Raw genomic sequence first — 17,903 nt, forward strand, 5'->3', positions numbered from 1 at the left:
GGTTAATTCTGCTCCAAGTTGGTTTTATTTTAACAGGTTTTATTTATTTATTTATTTATTTATTTATATTTTAATACAATTCAATCTAATAAAAATCCACTACCAGCTGTTGGGGCGACACAGGTTGGGCTGTGTTTTTCTCTCGGGTTCCCGATATCATGGGTTGCTGCTGCTTACTGAGAGGGGGGATGGGCAAGGCGCTGGGATTTTCTAATGTTATTTTCTCTTTGGGGGAATCCTATTAGGATGTTGGGGAACATTGGACTCCTTCTATTATTCACTATGAGCGCAGTATTCCAACTCAGCATTTTTTCTGTTTTCTGTCTCTTTTGCTAATATTGTGTGGTCCTGTGTACTCCAATAGTTAAACATTTTTTTAAATGGGATACTAATAAAAATATACTTTCTACCCTTTTAAAGTGGAGTCATTTTGAAATATATTACTTCCAGATCGGACTTTAAAGGAGGCCTACTATATGCCAGCAGCAGACTGATACTGAAAAAAAAAGTGAAGGAGAGTAAAGGAAGTTATAGTCATCTACCAAGAACTGTTGTCATGCAACCTCCAGTTGTTTTTAAGATTACCTAAGAGTATCATCTTGACTGTCCTAGCTATCAACTCAATATAAACAGCAAAGGCACACAAAGAAGACTTCCCATAACTGCAATACTTCCTTCCTCTTGAGGCTTATTTTTCAGAGGTGATGTAACACTTCTTTGGAACTTTTGCTCTCCAGACGTAATGATCATGTGCAGGAACTTCTAGTGCCTCCTGACAATCTGTACCCTCCCTAGCAATGCTCCTCTTTTATAACCTCACAACACCTGTGGTATAACACAAATAGGGAAAAGGAAGAGGGCCTCATTGAGCCAGCAAGGGTACCAGAAAGCCTCCAAGACCCCTTTTGAGTGATATCATCACACACAAAAGGGGCCTAGCTGATTCATAATCAACCCAGGGAAAATGATTAATTCTCAGATGTCCAGTGAACATCTGGGCAGTTTTCCTGGATTCATTACATATCTTCCCAGGGATGTCAATCTGCTTGTCATGAGCTTTATGAACTGACATAGCCCCAGTTGTGGCATCGTGATTCTCTACCAACTTTATTCCTATGAGGTACTACTACCAAATGTCAGATCCTAAAGTACAATACTAACATCTAAATATGAATCACTTGGATATCTTTTTTAGAAATGGGTTTTAGAAGTGGCCAGTTTAATAAAACTGACCGATGTCAAAGAACATCAATATCCATTTTCATAATGTGCTGTTTGAAATGTTGTGAATTCCATTTGTCCTTGCTACTGTGTCATAACAAGACTATAGGGAGGACAAGGAAGATATCTACACTTAAAACCTACAGGCGAAACAAACTCTGCACCAAGCACAGAAAAACTATTAATCTCCTGTGTAAAACCTTTTTAAAAATAAAAAGGGTCTTTATATGAAACCATATGTTGAATCATAGCCAATTATTCTTGGTCAAAGAAAGGTGAAGCATATGTGACTAGCTGCATAAGAACTTTAGAAAACTGAGATAACACATTAGCTCTATAAATGATTATTATTTTATTATCGTTACCTCTGTTCTTCTGTTCCACTGCCAACTGTTTTTCAAGTGTTTCCCTCAGTTCTCGTTCCCTGAAAAGTTCCATTTTGAGCTCTGTCTTTTCCAGTTGGACTTGTTTCTCTTGAGCTCGAGCATTGTCTATGGCAACTTTTAACAGGCCCTGTTTGAAGATAAAGCTGAATGAAGTAATCTTTTGAAATATGAAACAATCAAATCAATGTTTAATAGTAACCTGTTAATACACTGTTACCATTTCATAGCAGAGTTACAGATATATAACAGGGAAAATGGATAGAAATAATAAAAATCTTCTTGATTTTTTTCTTAGTACAATCAACGGCTTTACAGAAACATCCCACAAGCTTTTATGGGAAGGAGCCATAGATCAATGGAAGATCAAATACTTTGTGGGTAAAAGGTCTCAAGTTCAATCTCCAGCATCTCTGGTCTGAACCTGGAGAGCCACTGCCAGGGGTGTAGAAGGTCTTAGACCCCTCACTTTTTTGGGAGCAGGATCCCTATGTTTTCAGCATCCTACAAGCCAATCAGCATGAAAGGGGAGTGTGTTGGCCATTGAGAAGAGTCTAATGTGCTTCCTTGTCCTATCCTGCTGCTTGGAGCCAATCAGAGTGAAAGGAGGTGAGTCAGCAACTGAGACGACTCTTTTCAGTAGCTAACACTCTCCCCTTTCATGCTGATTGGCCCCTAGGGATGTCTGTTGTTGTGGGAGAAGACATTAACAAGAATCTCATTTTCAACCCAGCAGCAAAAGAAAAAGGCAGGGGAAGGGAGTGCAGCTATTACTGTCGTGAAGGGACCCTGCACTTCTGAATTTGCTACTACATCACTGGCCACTACCAGTCAGTGTCGACAACATTAACTTAAATGAACCAATGGCCTGACTTGGCATAAGGCAACTTCCTATGTTCCTAAAACTAATTTGGAAAATAATAATTAAAATAAAATTTAAATCTCTTGCAAACTGCTTAGAGGTTTTATTACAACAAAGCAGCATATAAATTTTGTTAACTAAAATAAATACATTAAAAAAGCTGGTATGTTATAAGTTTGATATTGAGAATGTGCTGCCTTATTCTTTTTTATATATGCACAGTTGGCATGGGTTTATAACAGGGCCGGTTCTAAAGGGCGGTCAGGTTGGGCACTGGCCGAGGGCCCAGGAGCCTCACAGGGCCTCTTCACCAGCCTCAGCCCATCCCTGCCACCCCAACGCTTCTCCTTCTTTTGCCACCGCCACCTTAATACTTCCCCTCAAAGCCTCAATCTTGATCTTTTCCCTCAGAGCCGGCTCAGAAGCTTCCTCCTTCTGCGCATGCCTAGTCTTCTCCTTCTTCTCCAAGAGGGAAGGAGGAGGAAAGGCACACATACACTTCCAGCTCTCTGTTGTGCTACCGAGAGAGGAGCAGTTGCAAAAGGCACAAGGAAGCCATTTTGGAGCGCTATAATTAGTTGCATTTCTCTTTTTGCTGCTGCTGCCACCTCTATCTTCTTTCCCCTCAAAGCCTCGATCTTTCCCTTCAGAGTCGGCTGGGATGCTTCTCCTCCTTCAAGAGGGAAGGATCACCGTATCGAGCAAGAAGGAGAGGCATGCATACACTTCCGGCTCTCAAGCGAACTCAGAGGGCACAAGGAAGACCTTTTGGGGCGCTCCAGTTGATGGAATGGAAAGCAATAGCAACTGCCAGCAAAAGCACAGTGAGGCAAGGGACCCTCTTGCAAAGCAAGTATTTTAAGTCATGTTTTCTCTCCCCCTTTTTATTAAAAGTTCATCACAAATTCAGTAGCAAAGGGGGAGGGGTGCAGGAAGAAGGCAGGGGTGGGAGAGGCTTTTTTTCAATTTATTGAGATATGAGAAGGCAATGGTAAACTACCTCTGAATACTGCTTACCAAGAAAACATAAGTCGGTATCGACTTGAAGGCAGTCCATTTCATTTTCATATAAAAAACAATAACAGAAAAGCACTGCCCCTGTTCATGTATATTTGACATACCACCTTGCAAACTTTTAATGGCTTTTTTCTAAAGTCCTTTGCTGCAAGAGCAAGCCTAGCCTTCGGAAGTAGGTGATGTTGAAAGCCCATTCACATGTGTCCTTTTTGGAACTGTTGCATTTGCTTTCAACACGTGCCTGGATCAAGGCTCAAGAGAGGCTCAAGCTGGTGATGCTTCTCTTCCCTACCCCCCCTTAAGAGGTGGAGGGGGCTTTGCTTTGCCAACATGCATGTTTAGAGGCAGGAACTCGGGACAGGGTCCAGGGGGAGGAAGCGAACTTGAAAGCAAACACACAAAATTACAATCCTTATGTGTCTGAGTTTCATAGGGCTTCCCCCCTCCCAGGCAAATATGCATAGGACTGCAGTCCCAGTTAAAGGAACAAACACTTTTCACTGGCAGATGTTTCTTCCTCTCTCTCACTCCCTTTCTAAAATTAATGTCTGTGTTGTTCCTTTATTACATGGTGAAGAGAGTTATGAAAGGGGGCTGGCTTCTTATGCTGGTTTCTTCCTGAAGCGGGTGGAGGTAGCGTGCAGATGAACTTGAGGAGTTCTGTACTGCATGCAGTGGCGTTATTTTCTTGTACTGTTCCTTGGAGTTGTTGTTGGTAGGTGGATGCTACTAAGTCCTCTCTTGTCTTGCCTGTCTCTGATCTGGCAGAAGTCCTTTGGTTGCCTCCCCCTTGCTAGCCCAGCATGCGTGCTTTTCTCATGGTCTGGAGGCAAGCACTACTGAAAAAACTGGGCGGAACGTGTTTTAGTTGCCTGTTAATTTTCTGAAAATTGCAGGGGAAGAGGTAAAATTTATGATGGTTGTTTAAGTTATGCACATTTTCTGTTTACATCTAAGTTATGTCTCAAGTTCTATCTCTGTCAGTGCAATCCTATGTCTACTTGGATATAAGTCCCAATCAGTCTATTTTTTTATGTATTCAGTTTATATCACACCCTTTCTCCCAAAGGAGCCCAGGGTAGTATGTAAGTGTGCATGGGATTGCAGATTAAGGCTGCAATCCAATACACACTTACCTAGGAGTAGGTCCTATTGAATCCAATGGAATTAACTTCTGAGTAGATATGTATTGGATTGCACTGTAAGTTATACTTCTAATTTTTGTCAACAGTAAAACTTAGAGGTATTTAAAAGGCACCTAATTGTTTTTACAATAAGGTGTTGTCATATCGTAACAAAATTTTTGTTTTTGTTTGGAAAATGGAAATGGACGGCCTTTAAGTCGATCTTGACTTATGGCGACCCTATGAATAGGGTTTTCATGGTAAGCGGTATTCAGAGGGGGTTTACCATTGCCTTCCTCTGAGGCTGAGAGGCAGTGACTGGCCCAAGTGCACTTCATGGCTGTGTGGGGATTCGAACCCTGGTCTCCAGGTCGTAGTCCAACACTCTAACCGCTATGCCACACTGGTTCTCTTTGTTTTAGTTTAACCAGGTTTTAAGTTTAAAGGGGAGGAGCCAAGGTGGAAGGGTGTGGTTTAAGGGGTGGGGCCAAGGGGCCCTCTGACACCCTATGGCCAAGGGCCCCAAGAAACCTGGAGCTGGCCCTGGTTTATAATATAAATTTTATATTATCCATTGGCAATTGTGCAATTTATATCAGTACTCCACAGGTAAATTAGACTCTACTTCCAGAATAACATAGAAACAAAAAATATCCCAAGTTAAATGCCACAAACACTGTATGCAGTACATTCTTTGGATAAACTCTTGAGATCACAGTTTCAAACAATGTGATATTATAACAAAAAATGTCCCTTGTGGCAAAGTGTCAGAAAATGTTAAAGCTCACAACCAGACCTCCTTTACATTTTGACGTTCCCTTCTTGTTGAACAATAAAAACTAGCTGCTATGGCAACTGCCATCTTTACTCAATCAGCAACATTCATGTACATGTTTCTTCTTCATCAGGAACAAACAATTAGTAACAAATGAAAGAGATCATTACATCAAGTGCCCTTTTAGATCACCCCAATTAAAACTTTAGTTTAGCTGTATTTTAATTCTAACATACCAAATTCTAATTTTCTGCTCTGATTGCTCTTGTTGACTTATCTTTGAAAGATGTACTCGTAGCGCAAAGCCTAGAGATTTATTTAGCAAGATGCCAATGTTGGCACCACTTAACGTGTTGATTGGTTGTATTATCAGTAGCAATGGAAAATAAATTACTATTAAACTATTATTGTCCTTGGCTGACAAAACACAATATTTTGCTGTTCTTTAAATATGAAACAATCATGGATAAACATGGTGAATAACGCTAAACTGCAACGCTGATGGGTGTGATTTTATGTTAAACACCTTTGCAAAGTGTGAAGCTGCTAAGAGCATGTTACATTTTCATTGGGCTTCGGCACCATATCTTCTCTTCCACCCTATTCCCCTAACATATTTTTGAAACACTTTCTTTTAATGCTGCTAATGGTAATGCACTGTCTACTGCTGCTCATTATGTCTGGAAAAATATTAGCATTTTTGGCTTTGAAACCCACTAGGGACTACTTATAACCTATGGAAAATGAACTTTCATTTTTAGATGTTATATCAGGCACTTCAGCAGGGCAGCCAAAATTTTTACACTTGGAGCCAAATTGATGCCAATACAAAAGTAGTACTGCTGCCAATGAAAATTCTAATGTTATGCACTCAGAAAGAATAGGTATTAGTCCATATTACATGTAGCAGCATGTGAGACAGGGCAAACAATGTAACCCCTAAGACCCTCTGATGCCTTTGAGCCATCAAAAATAGTATTAATTACTGGGCTCTTTGGATTTGTGTGAATTGTCCCTGGAACCATCTAAAAGAGATTTCACAAGACACTTGTATATCAAGCTTGCTACTGCTGTGGCTCATCCTCTTCTGTGATGATGATGATGATGAATATATTTATTTGTTTGTTTCTACCCCGCCTTTTGGCCAAAAGGCCCTCAAGGCGGCTTACAAAAAAAATAAACACAAATATAAAAATATATCAATAAAAACAATACAATTTACAAAAAGCAGCAGTTACAACATCCAACAAAATGCATTAACAAATCACAAAGCAAAAATTCACTCCTCTCTCTTCTTGGCCTTCTAAAAAGGACCCAGGAGAAAAGATGAGAGGCAAACGCCCATCTCCAAACCGGCAGAGACACACACAAAGCAAGAAAAGCCCCACTAGAAGGAACAGAGAGAGGAAGCCAGCCCAGCAATGGCGGACGAGGGAAACAGCAGCGGAGTCAACACTGTCCCAGGAAACGTGTCTCTCCGGCGAACCTTCCCAGTCTAGGCTCAAGGCACACTCTCCTCCGCACTCCCGGCACATCCGATAGGCGAAGAAGCAGGACAAAGGCTTAAGGAGGAGGCTGAAGATGGCCATGCCAGTGCTGATGCGGGTGGTGTCGAGCAGCGAGGAAGGGCAACACAAGTTGTGGTGGCGAGGACGCCGGTGGCAAAGAAAAGGGCCGAGGTGAACTCCCAGCTCCCATCGCTGGAGATGTTTCCCAGGCCAGAGGCGCCACAGTTTTCCTAGCAAGTGAGCATACTGAGGCTTGTTGCTTGCAGAGGGAATGCCTTGGAAGGCAGCTGCATTCTGGATGATGAGGAACTTGAGCTCCATGCTGGCCGACTGGAGGAGGTACTCCATGTTGGAACAAGCTGTGGCTGTTTGATCCTCCCACGAACCAGCCTCCCCCACCAAAGGGCGTCAATTGGAATTTTCACACAAATTTCTCCTCATACCTGTTAGATCTCCACAGTTCCTTATCTCCATTCTTTTGCTGCCTCCTTCTCCTCCTTTATCCATGTTCTTGCCCTCCAGCTCCTTTTCCCTTCCCCTCCATTCTTCACCACCGCCATGAATTTTTTAAACAATTGTTTTCTCCACTCCACCCTGTCTCACTCTCCACCTCCTCCCTGTTCGCCAATATATTGCCAAATTCAAAATACAGTGCACACCAGGACTACAACACTGCATGGAGTTATGTTGCTTAATTCTCATTGACCTCAATAGCATTTAACCAGCCTGCGTACAGGACAGGAACATAGGGGGAAACATTTATATTAAGACAGTGACTTAAGGTGATGTTGGCCAATGATTTATTTTAATGCAATAAGGCTCTATCATAACAAAGTAATATTTTCTTTCTAGGCCACTTTTAAGGAACTTTCTAATCCCAAATCTGGAGAGAGGTAATGCATGTAAATCCTACTGAAATCACTGGGAGACATTACCTGCAAATACTGTGGCTTCAGATTTGGGTTTTAGCACTGAAACAGCCTTGATTGCCCTGATTCATGATCTTTATTAGGAGTAGTATGATCTTGTGGATTCTGATTTGGGAGCACAGTATCACCAATAAGTGGATGACACCAAGCTTTATCTCTTCTTGTCATCAGAATCAGGTGAGGGCTGTGCAGGAGACAGTCATGGGCTGGAAGAGGGCCTAAGACTGAAAATTGTGACTGAATCCTAGTAAGATAAAAGGCAGTGTGGGTAGGTGATTCATGTGTCCAGGAAGAAGACAGACAACCTTTCAAGGGGGTTGCACTCCCCTAGAAGGAGCAGGCCCACAGTCCAAATCCAGCATTGTTACTACATGCCCAGGTGGCATTGGAGTCATGGGGTATCTTCCAGCTATGGTCATGTTTGTTTGTTTTTACTTGATAGAGTAGTCACAGTAACCCATTCACTGGTAACCCCCTGTTTAGCTTAGTCTAAAGAGCACTAGATGTGCTTGATGACAATCTGGAAGCTGCAACTAGTACAGAATGCAGCTGCCAGAGTAATGTGGTTTATCATAACCATATGCCAACAGTTTTACAAGAGTTGGCTGATTGTCTATATTCCAGGTGTTGCTATTGACATATAAAGCCCTGAATTACATGGGACCCTAATACCTGAAGTACATCTCTCCCTTTATCAACCTGCCCAGGCCCTGTGATATGCAGGAAAGGCTCCTTTGGAGATCCTACCAGTAACTGTGGCATATCAAAAGGTGATTTAAGAGAGGGCCTTTTCTGTGATGGCATCCCAGTTATGGAACTACGGAAATACGGCTAGTGTTTTACATTGTATCAATTTCGACACCAGTTGAAGATGTGTCTCTTCACCAAGGCATTTGGGGCAGTTGATCAGGGTTGCCCATTTGTACTGGGGGATTGCTTTCTGATGTTGGTATGGATTTTAGTACTGGTTTCAATGTGTTGTTATAGTTTGAATACTACCCTGAAGTTATTTTTGAAGAAGTATGGTATAATATAACAAGTTAAGGTGATATTCACCTTAGGAGAGGGCCTTCTCAGTGGTGAGAGGGGCCTTCTCAGTGGTGAGAGGGGCCTTCTCAGTGGTGGCCCCCAAATTATGGAATGACTTCTTTGACGAGGTGCGCCTGGTGCCATCACTGTTATCTTTTTGGTGCCAGGTCAAGACTTTCCTCTTCTCCCAGGCATTTTAGCATGTGTTTTTAAATTGTTTTTTTAAAAAATTAACTGCGTTTTTAAATTGTTTTTTGTGTTTTTAAATTTGTATAGTTTTCTTATAATGTTTTTAATTGCTGTAAACCACCTAGAGAGCTTTGGCAATGGGGCGGTATATAAATGTAATAAATAAATAAATAATAGTGCTAGCACAAGAATTAGCACTATCACAATGGGAACCCCTGCCCCGCACATGCACTCCATGCCACCCTCAAATCTGCTCCAGAGGGTTGGGGAAATCCCTAGAAAAAATTGGGAGAGGGAGGGAGAGGGGTAAGCCCTACTGCAATAGTGCTTATCATTGCGCTATGCTGTTATTTAGTTGAATACTGCCTAACATTTTCTGCAGTGGGTCCTCTGAATGCAAGTGGTAAATTCTGAGAATTTTCCTATGCAGTTATTTTAATTATTATTGCCATGTGATTCAACTGGTGTTTACTTCCGAAGACCTCTGTCATGTCTTTTAAATGCTCTAGGAAGCTTACAAATTTGTAAAACCATGACAATATCTCAAGTATTTCTCTGATGAAAGGGGTTTTTTTTGGGGTGGGAGAAATTTCTCATATTAAATGAGAATTTTTCATAGTAAATACAGTATGCTTACTTTATAAATGGAGGCCTGGCAACCAAGAGGTCTTCTGTATCTTTAAAAGTTGTGCAGGGGAAAGGGAGAATTTCACCTTGTGTTTTTTCTCATTATGGTGTTGCAAGAACACCTGCACTTGGCTGACTTTCTCTTCTCCTAAAGAAACAGGATCAGTCTCAGGCCCTGAACCTGGCAACCCTAATATAGCAGCATGTCCAGCAGAAATAGGGGTTGCCATTTACAGGCTGGGTTGTGTCATTGTTTGGCACTGTGCAACAGAGACACAACACTTTTTCAAGCCTTGGGCAAGAGCAGGGTTGTCTCAACATTTTTTAGTTCTTTGCATAGCCAATGAAATGTAATCAGTTTGTTGTGTAAGGTGGTGTGGTATAGTGGATAGAGTTTTGGACCAGGGAGACTTGGGTTCTGGAGCTGTTTATATATGAGGTTAACTGTGTTGCTTTGGATAAATATGTGTCTCTCAACATAAGAGGAATTGTGAGGATCATGGCGTAATCTGCCCAATACATATCCTTCATCTTATTGGAGTGAAGGTGGGATACAAATTTGATAAATAAAAGTAATAAAGGATAATTCATTGTCTTTAAGCCAAAATAAGTAGTTGCTTTTTTTTACAATTAATGCTGCTCATTGGTAGGCATGCCTTTTAAAATTAAGAGTCCCAATGGCAATCTTATTTGACTTTCTGTCTGTCTGTGACACATGTTTTCTGCTTTGGTGAGGGGGTGAGGGGCTGGCTCTGCTGGAGTTTCTTTTGTTAAGCTAATAGAGTGGCCAGTTTGCTAATGGGTCTTTCAGGTGCCCAGCAACTAGTGAATGGGCCAGGAAGATCCTTTTGTCATTGAAACTCTTCAGGAGAGCCTCTCCCCCCTTCCTGGGGGCTAGCAGAGGTTTGTGCTTTTGAATGTGTTTTAGAGTTCTCTGAGAAAGGCTGGGAACTGGATGCAGGCAGAGAGGCTATCTCTCTGCACCATGGCAGACTCCTCCACAGAATCGTTGTGGGTGGTGATACCGTGCCCCAGGAGGGACTTAATACTGGGAACGATCTATCGTCCCCCTGATCAAAATGCTCAGGGAGACCTTGAGATGAGATATGAAATTGAGGAAGCATCTAAACTAGGAAATGTGGTAATAATGGGTGACTTCAACTACCCGGACATAGACTGGCTGCATATGTGTTCCAGTCATGACAAAGAAGCAAAGTTTCTAGATATTCTAAATGACTATTCCCTAGATCAGTTGGTCATGGAACCGACCAGAGGGACGGCAACCCTGGACTTAATCCTCAGTGGGGACCGGGACCTGGTGCGAGATGTAAGTGTTGTTGAACCGATTGGGAGCAGTGACCACAGTGCTATTAAATTAAACATACATGTAACTGGCCAATTGCCAAGAAAATCCAACACGGTCACATTTGACTTCAAAAGAGGAAACTTCACAAAAATGAGGGGATTGGTAAAAAGAAAGCTGAAAAACAAAGTCCAGAGGGTCACATCACTCGAAAATGCTTGGAAGTTGTTTAAAAACACTATATTAGAAGCTCAACTGGAGTGCATACCGCAGATCAGAAAAGGTACCGCCAGGGCCAAGAAGATGCCAGCATGGTTAACGAGCAAAGTCAAGGAAGCTCTTAGAGGCAAAAAGTCTTCCTTCAAAAAATGGAAGTCTTGTCCGAATGAAGAAAATAAAAAAGAACACAAACTCTGGCAAAAGAAATGCAAGAAGACAATAAGGGATGCTAAAAAAGAATTTGAGGAGCACATTGCTAAGAACATAAAAAGCAACAACAAAAAATTCTATAAATACATTCAAAGCAGGAGACCATCTAGGGAGACAATTGGACCCATGGATGATAAGGGAGTCAAAGGTGTACTAAAGAACGATAAGGAGATTGCAGAGAAGCTAAATGAATTCTTTGCATCTGTCTTCACAGTGGAAGATATAGGGCAGATCCCTGAACCTGAACTAACATTTGCAGGAAGGGATTCTGAGGAACTAAGACAAATAGTGGTAACGAGAGAGGAAGTTCTAAGCTTAATGGACAATATAAAAACTGACAAATCACCGGGCCCGGATGGCATCCACCCGAGAGTTCTCAAAGAACTCAAAGGTGAAATTGCTGATCTGCTAACTAAAATATGTAACTTGTCCCTTGGGTCCTCCTCCGTGCCTGAGGACTGGAAAGTGGCAAATGTAATGCCAATCTTCAAAAAGGGATCCAGAGGGGATCCCGGAAATTACAGGCCAGTTAGCTTAACTTCTGTCCCTGGAAAACTGGTAGAAAGTATGATTAAAGCTAGATTAACTAAGCACATAGAAGAACAAGCCTTGCTGAAGCAGAGCCAGCATGGCTTCTGCAAGGGAAAGTCCTGTCTCAGTAACCTATTAGAATTCTTTGAGAGTGTCAACAAGCATATAGATAGAGGTGATCCAGTGGACATAGTGTACTTAGACTTTCAAAAAGCGTTTGACAAGGTACCTCACCAAAGGCTTCTGAGGAAGCTTAGCAGTCATGGAATAAGAGGAGAGGTCCTCTTGTGGATAAGGAATTGGTTAAGAAGCAGAAAGCAGAGAGTAGGAATCAACGGACAGTTCTCCCAATGGAGGGCTGTAGAAAGTGGAGTCCCTCAAGGATCGGTATTGGGACCTGTACTTTTCAACTTGTTCATTAATGACCTAGAATTAGGAGTGAGCAGTGAAGTGGCCAAGTTTGCTGACGACACTAAATTGTTCAGGGTTGTTAAAACAAAAAGGGATTGCGAAGAGCTCCAAAAAGACCTCTCCAAACTGAGTGAATGGGCGGAAAAATGGCAAATGCAATTCAATATAAACAAGTGTAAAATTATGCATATTGGAGCAAAAAATCTGAATTTCACATATACGCTCATGGGGTCTGAACTGGCGGTGACCGACCAGGAGAGAGACCTTGGGGTTGTAGTGGACAGCACGATGAAAATGTCGACCCAGTGTGCGGCAGCTGTGAAAAAGGCAAATTCCATGCTAGCAATAATTAGGAAAGGTATTGAAAATAAAACAGCCGATATCATCATGCCGTTGTATAAATCTATGGTGCGGCCGCATTTGGAATACTGTGTACAGTTCTGGTCGCCTCATCTCAAAAAGGATATTATACAGTTGGAAAAGGTTCAGAAGAGGGCAACCAGAATGATCAAGGGGATGGAGCGACTCCCTTACGAGGAAAGGTTGCAGCATTTAGTTTAGAGAAAAGGCGGGTCAGAGGAGACATGATAGAAGTGTATAAAATTATGCATGGCATTGAGAAAGTGGATAGAGAAAAGTTCTTCTCCCTCTCTCATAATACTAGAACTCGTGGACATTCAAAGAAGCTGAATGTTGGAAGATTCAGGACAGACAAAAGGAAGTACTTCTTTACTCAGCGCATAGTTAAACTATGGAATTTGCTCCCACAAGATGCAGTAATGGCCACCAGCTTGGATGGCTTTAAAAGAAGATTAGACAAATTCATGGAGGACAGGGCTATCAATGGCTGCTAGCCGTGATGGCTGTGCTGTGCCACCCTAGGCTGAGGCAGCATGCTTCTGAAAACCAGTTGCCAGAAGCCTCAGGAGGGGAGAGTGTTCTTGCACTCGGGTCCTGCTTGCAGGCTTCCCCCAGGCACCTGGTTGGCCACTGTGAGAACAGGATGCTGGACTAGATGGGCCACTGGCCTGATCCAGCAGGCTCTTCTTATGTTATGTTCTTATGTTCTTCTGTAACACTGATGGGAAAGATGGATATTGGACTGCTGATGCCTTGAACCTCTCCATCCTAAGCTCAGGTTGGAATGTGTGCAAATAAATAAACCATATTTCATAAAGACACCGCAGTCTCTGCTGATTTTCTTCCCAAAGGAAACCAACCCTGGATGAGCGCAGGGACCCCGGAAATCTCACCGCTCGGAGATTGGGAAGGCACACAACAGAATATTTCTTATGCACCTAAGGCAGAGCCATACACTACATGCAACTGCATATTACAAACTTCCATCTGCCAATTCACTTGGGGATAAGCAACTTCAGGAGAAGAATGATTTAGAGTGCAGAAGTGCTCTGCAACTGTTCCACAAAGCTCCTTTGCCCTAATACAGAGATACATGCTTGTTTAGCCTTGCAAACACAGATCTGCAGCACAAAAGCAGAGGATGGGGGAAGCATTAAATACCTTCTTCCTCTTGCTGTTTCTCCTCTCCCAATCAACTCCCAACCTATTTTATGGGTTTTGTTTTACTTGTATATTGGTCCCTACCTTACAGTGCAAAGTAATCATTATTTACTTTACTTTTGTGTTGTTGTTGTTTTAACCCAAAATTTTAACTTTTCCCTCTTGCCATTTTCAGATCAGTTTCAGATCATCCTACTGAACCTCATTTTCACCCATAGGGGTAAAATATGGAGAGAAAACAGTTAAGCAGGCTCTCTCTGCTGCATGCACTTTTTCTGTTCAGATGCAACCTTGCTTTAAGTTAAACAAGATCAAAAGTGAAGGAAATCATAGACCTCTTGAGTAGCATACACAGTTTGAGCTTAAGAGTAAAGTCAGGTTGTAAATCTAATTAGGATACAGTATATATGTACGTGCCTGTCTATATATTCAGATCTTCAGTAGAGGCCCTTCTTCAGATGCCTCCATCATCTGAAGCGCAGTGAAATAGGGAAAGGGCCTTCTCAGAGATGGCTCCTAACTAGAATGCTCTCTGTAAGGAGGCTCACCTGGCATCTACTTTGACGTCATTTCAGCCCCAGACAAAGACTTTTTTCTATTTTGCCTGGGTCTTTTAAGCCAACCTTTTCCATCTGTTGATTTGTTTTTACACTGTGTTGAATTTGTTTTATCTCTGCTGACTGTTTTTATCCTGCTCTTTTATTTTGATTTGTTTTTTCATTTATTTATTTTTACTTGCCCATACACTAAGATATTTATCAGAGGCCCTCCTGCTACTTGAAGTGAGGTGGGTGGAAACAGGGGAGAGGGTCTTTTTGGAACTCATTTCCATGGAGATTCTTTTAGACTACAATCCTAGGCAGTTTACCTGGGAATAGTCCCCAGTAAACACAGTGGGCTTCCATAATAATCTGCGCAAACATGCATAGGATTGTGCTGTTAAGTGCCAGACAAAGACCTTTTAATTTTTGCCTGTGAAATATTTTTCTCCTGTTGTGATTGTTTTTATCCCTGCCTTCCATTTATTGTGTTTTTATTAGCTATTGCAAGTTGCCCTGGAAATCTTAAATTCAAGGGTGGAATAGAATGGTTTTCAATAAATGAAGTACATAAAAGGTGGGATCCAATGGAAGTTGCTCAGTTGATGGAACACATCCACAAGTGGAATGGAGAGGGAGCCACTTTTTGGTGATCTCTTCACTGCTTGCAGTCTCCTGAATCTCCAACCCCTAAAAAAAAAAAAACTGCTCCAAAGGGATGGGCATCGGAGGGGCGGAGGAAGTACCAAAAATTACCTCCCTTCCCATTCCACAGCAGAGCAGCACCTATTTGATACAAGCCAAAATATTGTAATTTTTATTCTTTGTAACCCAACCTGGAAATTCATTGAAAGGCAGAACATAAATTCCTAAAAATAAATAAAATATGAATAACAACTATTTTTGAATTTTTCCTATGTCAAAGTTATTTTTGGGACAAAAAATACTATTTTATTCATGATTTAAAATGGTCTAGCAAATGCTTTATAAAACATACGTATTTCTGCTTGTGGATGGTCTGTTTTCCATCTTACCAAATATTATTTTAAACTCTGTGTTCACTCTCAGTTTTAGTAATTTGAAGTCACTTGATAGTCTGATTGTTTCATTCCCAGATTCACGCACAACTATCATACCAACGACAGGCAATAAGATAGACATATACAACTACTTGTAACTTTCCACTCTCATTAGTATTCCAGTGAAGAGAATGTCATTCTCATAAATGTTTGCAGAAGGCAGATAAAAAAGGTAGTGAATACAGTCGGTGCTAAATTGCAGCTTTTGTTTGATCTAATGCTTGCAAATTTTGCAATATTCATATCTTGTTGCAGTACAGGAAACTCCCAAGTGCAAATGCAATCATTCTTCTAATTTCTATACAAGTCTTCATCTTGCATACCTTTCTAAACTGAGTAACTATTTTGTTCATAAAACAAATATATAAGTATTTTAAAATCTTATGTTCAAGTAATTCATCTTATTTATTTCATCCATAGGCTGAGGATGTAGAACAGAGTTAAAAATAAAACTGTCAACTACTTTAAGTGATTAAATTATATGAATTAATAAAACAATTATGCCATTTATTAATTGCCTACATTTAAATAAATTTGCAAAAAATTACCAAACCCTAAATATAATTCCATTTTAAGCTATCATGCTAGGTACAATAAACAATAGCTGTTACTCAGTGTTAGAAGAAAATACTATCTCCATTTTTCTCTCTTTTGTTTTGTATTAATATAACGTACCAGTATTAAGGTGTAATTCTTGCTGAGCTGATAAATCTATGACAGGATTATACTTAGAATTTGGCTCAAAATGCTGGGCATAATTTTTCCCACAGAAAACCCCTTTATCACTCTGCATTGCTGTGGAAACTTTGGGTGAAATTGCAACTGCCTATCAGTGATCCCTGAGGGTTTTTTCTCTTGGCAATGGCAATCAGTATAGTCTGCCCCACCCACCTATTTGCCCCCTAAAAAGTCACTGAAAAGCTCTACTCTCTTTCATCACCCACAAAAAGGGTAACAAAATGAGGGGGTGCATTTCAGCTAGGCCCAATTTATACAACTTCAGCATTCAGCTGGAGACTCACATTGCATGACGTTGTTCATGGAAAGAAATTAGATAGAAATGTAACGTGCAGGAGAAGGCTTTTTAACCTAGCCTCCTTGATATGCTAGTTTTGTATGTGGAAGTAAATCCTTTATATGAACAAGCAGGGCCAGTTCCAAGGGGCAGCCAGGTGGGGCACTGGCCCAAGGGCCCCTGAAGCTACAGGAGCCCCTGAGGGGCCCCTCTGCTCCCCTTCCACGATTCGCAGTGGGATCACTACCGCGGATCGCATGGCAAGAGCTTTGGGGCTCCACCATTCCCTTGCTTAACTTACCTTATTCTGCAGTTGCACACGCAGCAGTGCCCTTAAGAAAGATGGTGGCTGAGGTTTTCCTAAGGGGCTGAAGCCTCTGCTGCCATCTTGGCTGATGGCATGCATGCGTGTTGCGCGCTCGCATCCCTGCCATGAACCAAGATGGTGGCAGAGGCTTCAGCTCCTTAGGGAAACCTCAGCTGCCATCTTTCTTAAGGGCACCGCTGTGTGCGCAACTGCAGACCAAGGTAAGTTAAGCAAGGGAATGGTGGAGTCCTGAAGCTCTCGCCATGCGCGAATCGCAGAAGGGGAGTGCTGGGGCCTGGGACAGGCTTTTGCCCAAGGGCTCCAGTGTGTCTGGGGTTAGCCCTGGGCACACACACGTGTTTATGTGTGTGTGCACACATGAGTGCCAGGGCCCAGGGCAAGCTCGTGCCCAAGGGCCCCGGCATGTCTGGGGCCGGCCCTGTGAACAAGGATTTCATCATGTGAACCTTATCTACAGACTAACTGGTAGATCCCAGACCCAGATTTGCCCTATTTGTAAGAACTATGCCTCAAAGAAGCTGGCATGCCCTTAACTTGCAGCCCATCAATTAAAATATGCCCTCACTGATTAAAATGAACTTTCACTGATAATCTTTTGAAGCTCTAGCTAATTAGTTTATGATTAAACCTTGCAGCCTGGTTTAAAAGCAGATAAAAATGACTAGTTTTCCTACTAATAAATGGACAGCTACAGAGTTGCAGAGACTACATAATCAACCACAGTAGCTGCATTCAAATAATAATCTAAACCATGATTGGGTGGATCAGGAAAAAGCAATCATTGCAAGTGCCCCCCCCTCCTCCTCCCACATAAAGGTCTTAATATATTACTTCCTGGACTAATCAAACCATAATTTGTATATCTGAACTGGCAAACTATAATTTGGGTGAACCCACTAAACCAAGATTACAAAGCATGATTTGATCCTGACTTGTTATGCTCACTCAAATCATATTTTGCCAGTTCAGACATGGCAAATTATAGTTTGATTAGAACATGTAAAAAGGGAGGATGAGGGGGGCCATGCCTTAAATGCAGCCCGAGACTTTGCACGTCAATTATCTATTAGTTGAACTTAACTT

At 41.7% G+C, this 17,903-nt stretch overlaps 1 protein-coding gene across 8 annotated transcripts in view; it reads right to left on the bottom strand.

The window, feature by feature from the left end:
- Positions 1-17,903, bottom strand: part of DACH1 (dachshund family transcription factor 1) — a 585,162-nt gene that overhangs the window by 45,032 nt on the left and 522,227 nt on the right. For all 8 annotated transcript variants that reach the window (XM_061629968.1, XM_061629971.1, XM_061629970.1 and 5 more), the window contains one exon: positions 1,587-1,734. In XM_061629968.1, the coding sequence (XP_061485952.1) occupies positions 1,587-1,734 (148 nt within the window). The remainder of the gene's footprint in view (positions 1-1,586; positions 1,735-17,903) is intronic.

Source organism: Rhineura floridana, chromosome 5, assembly GCF_030035675.1.
Source record: "Rhineura floridana isolate rRhiFlo1 chromosome 5, rRhiFlo1.hap2, whole genome shotgun sequence".
Lineage (NCBI taxonomy): Eukaryota > Metazoa > Chordata > Lepidosauria > Squamata > Rhineuridae > Rhineura > Rhineura floridana.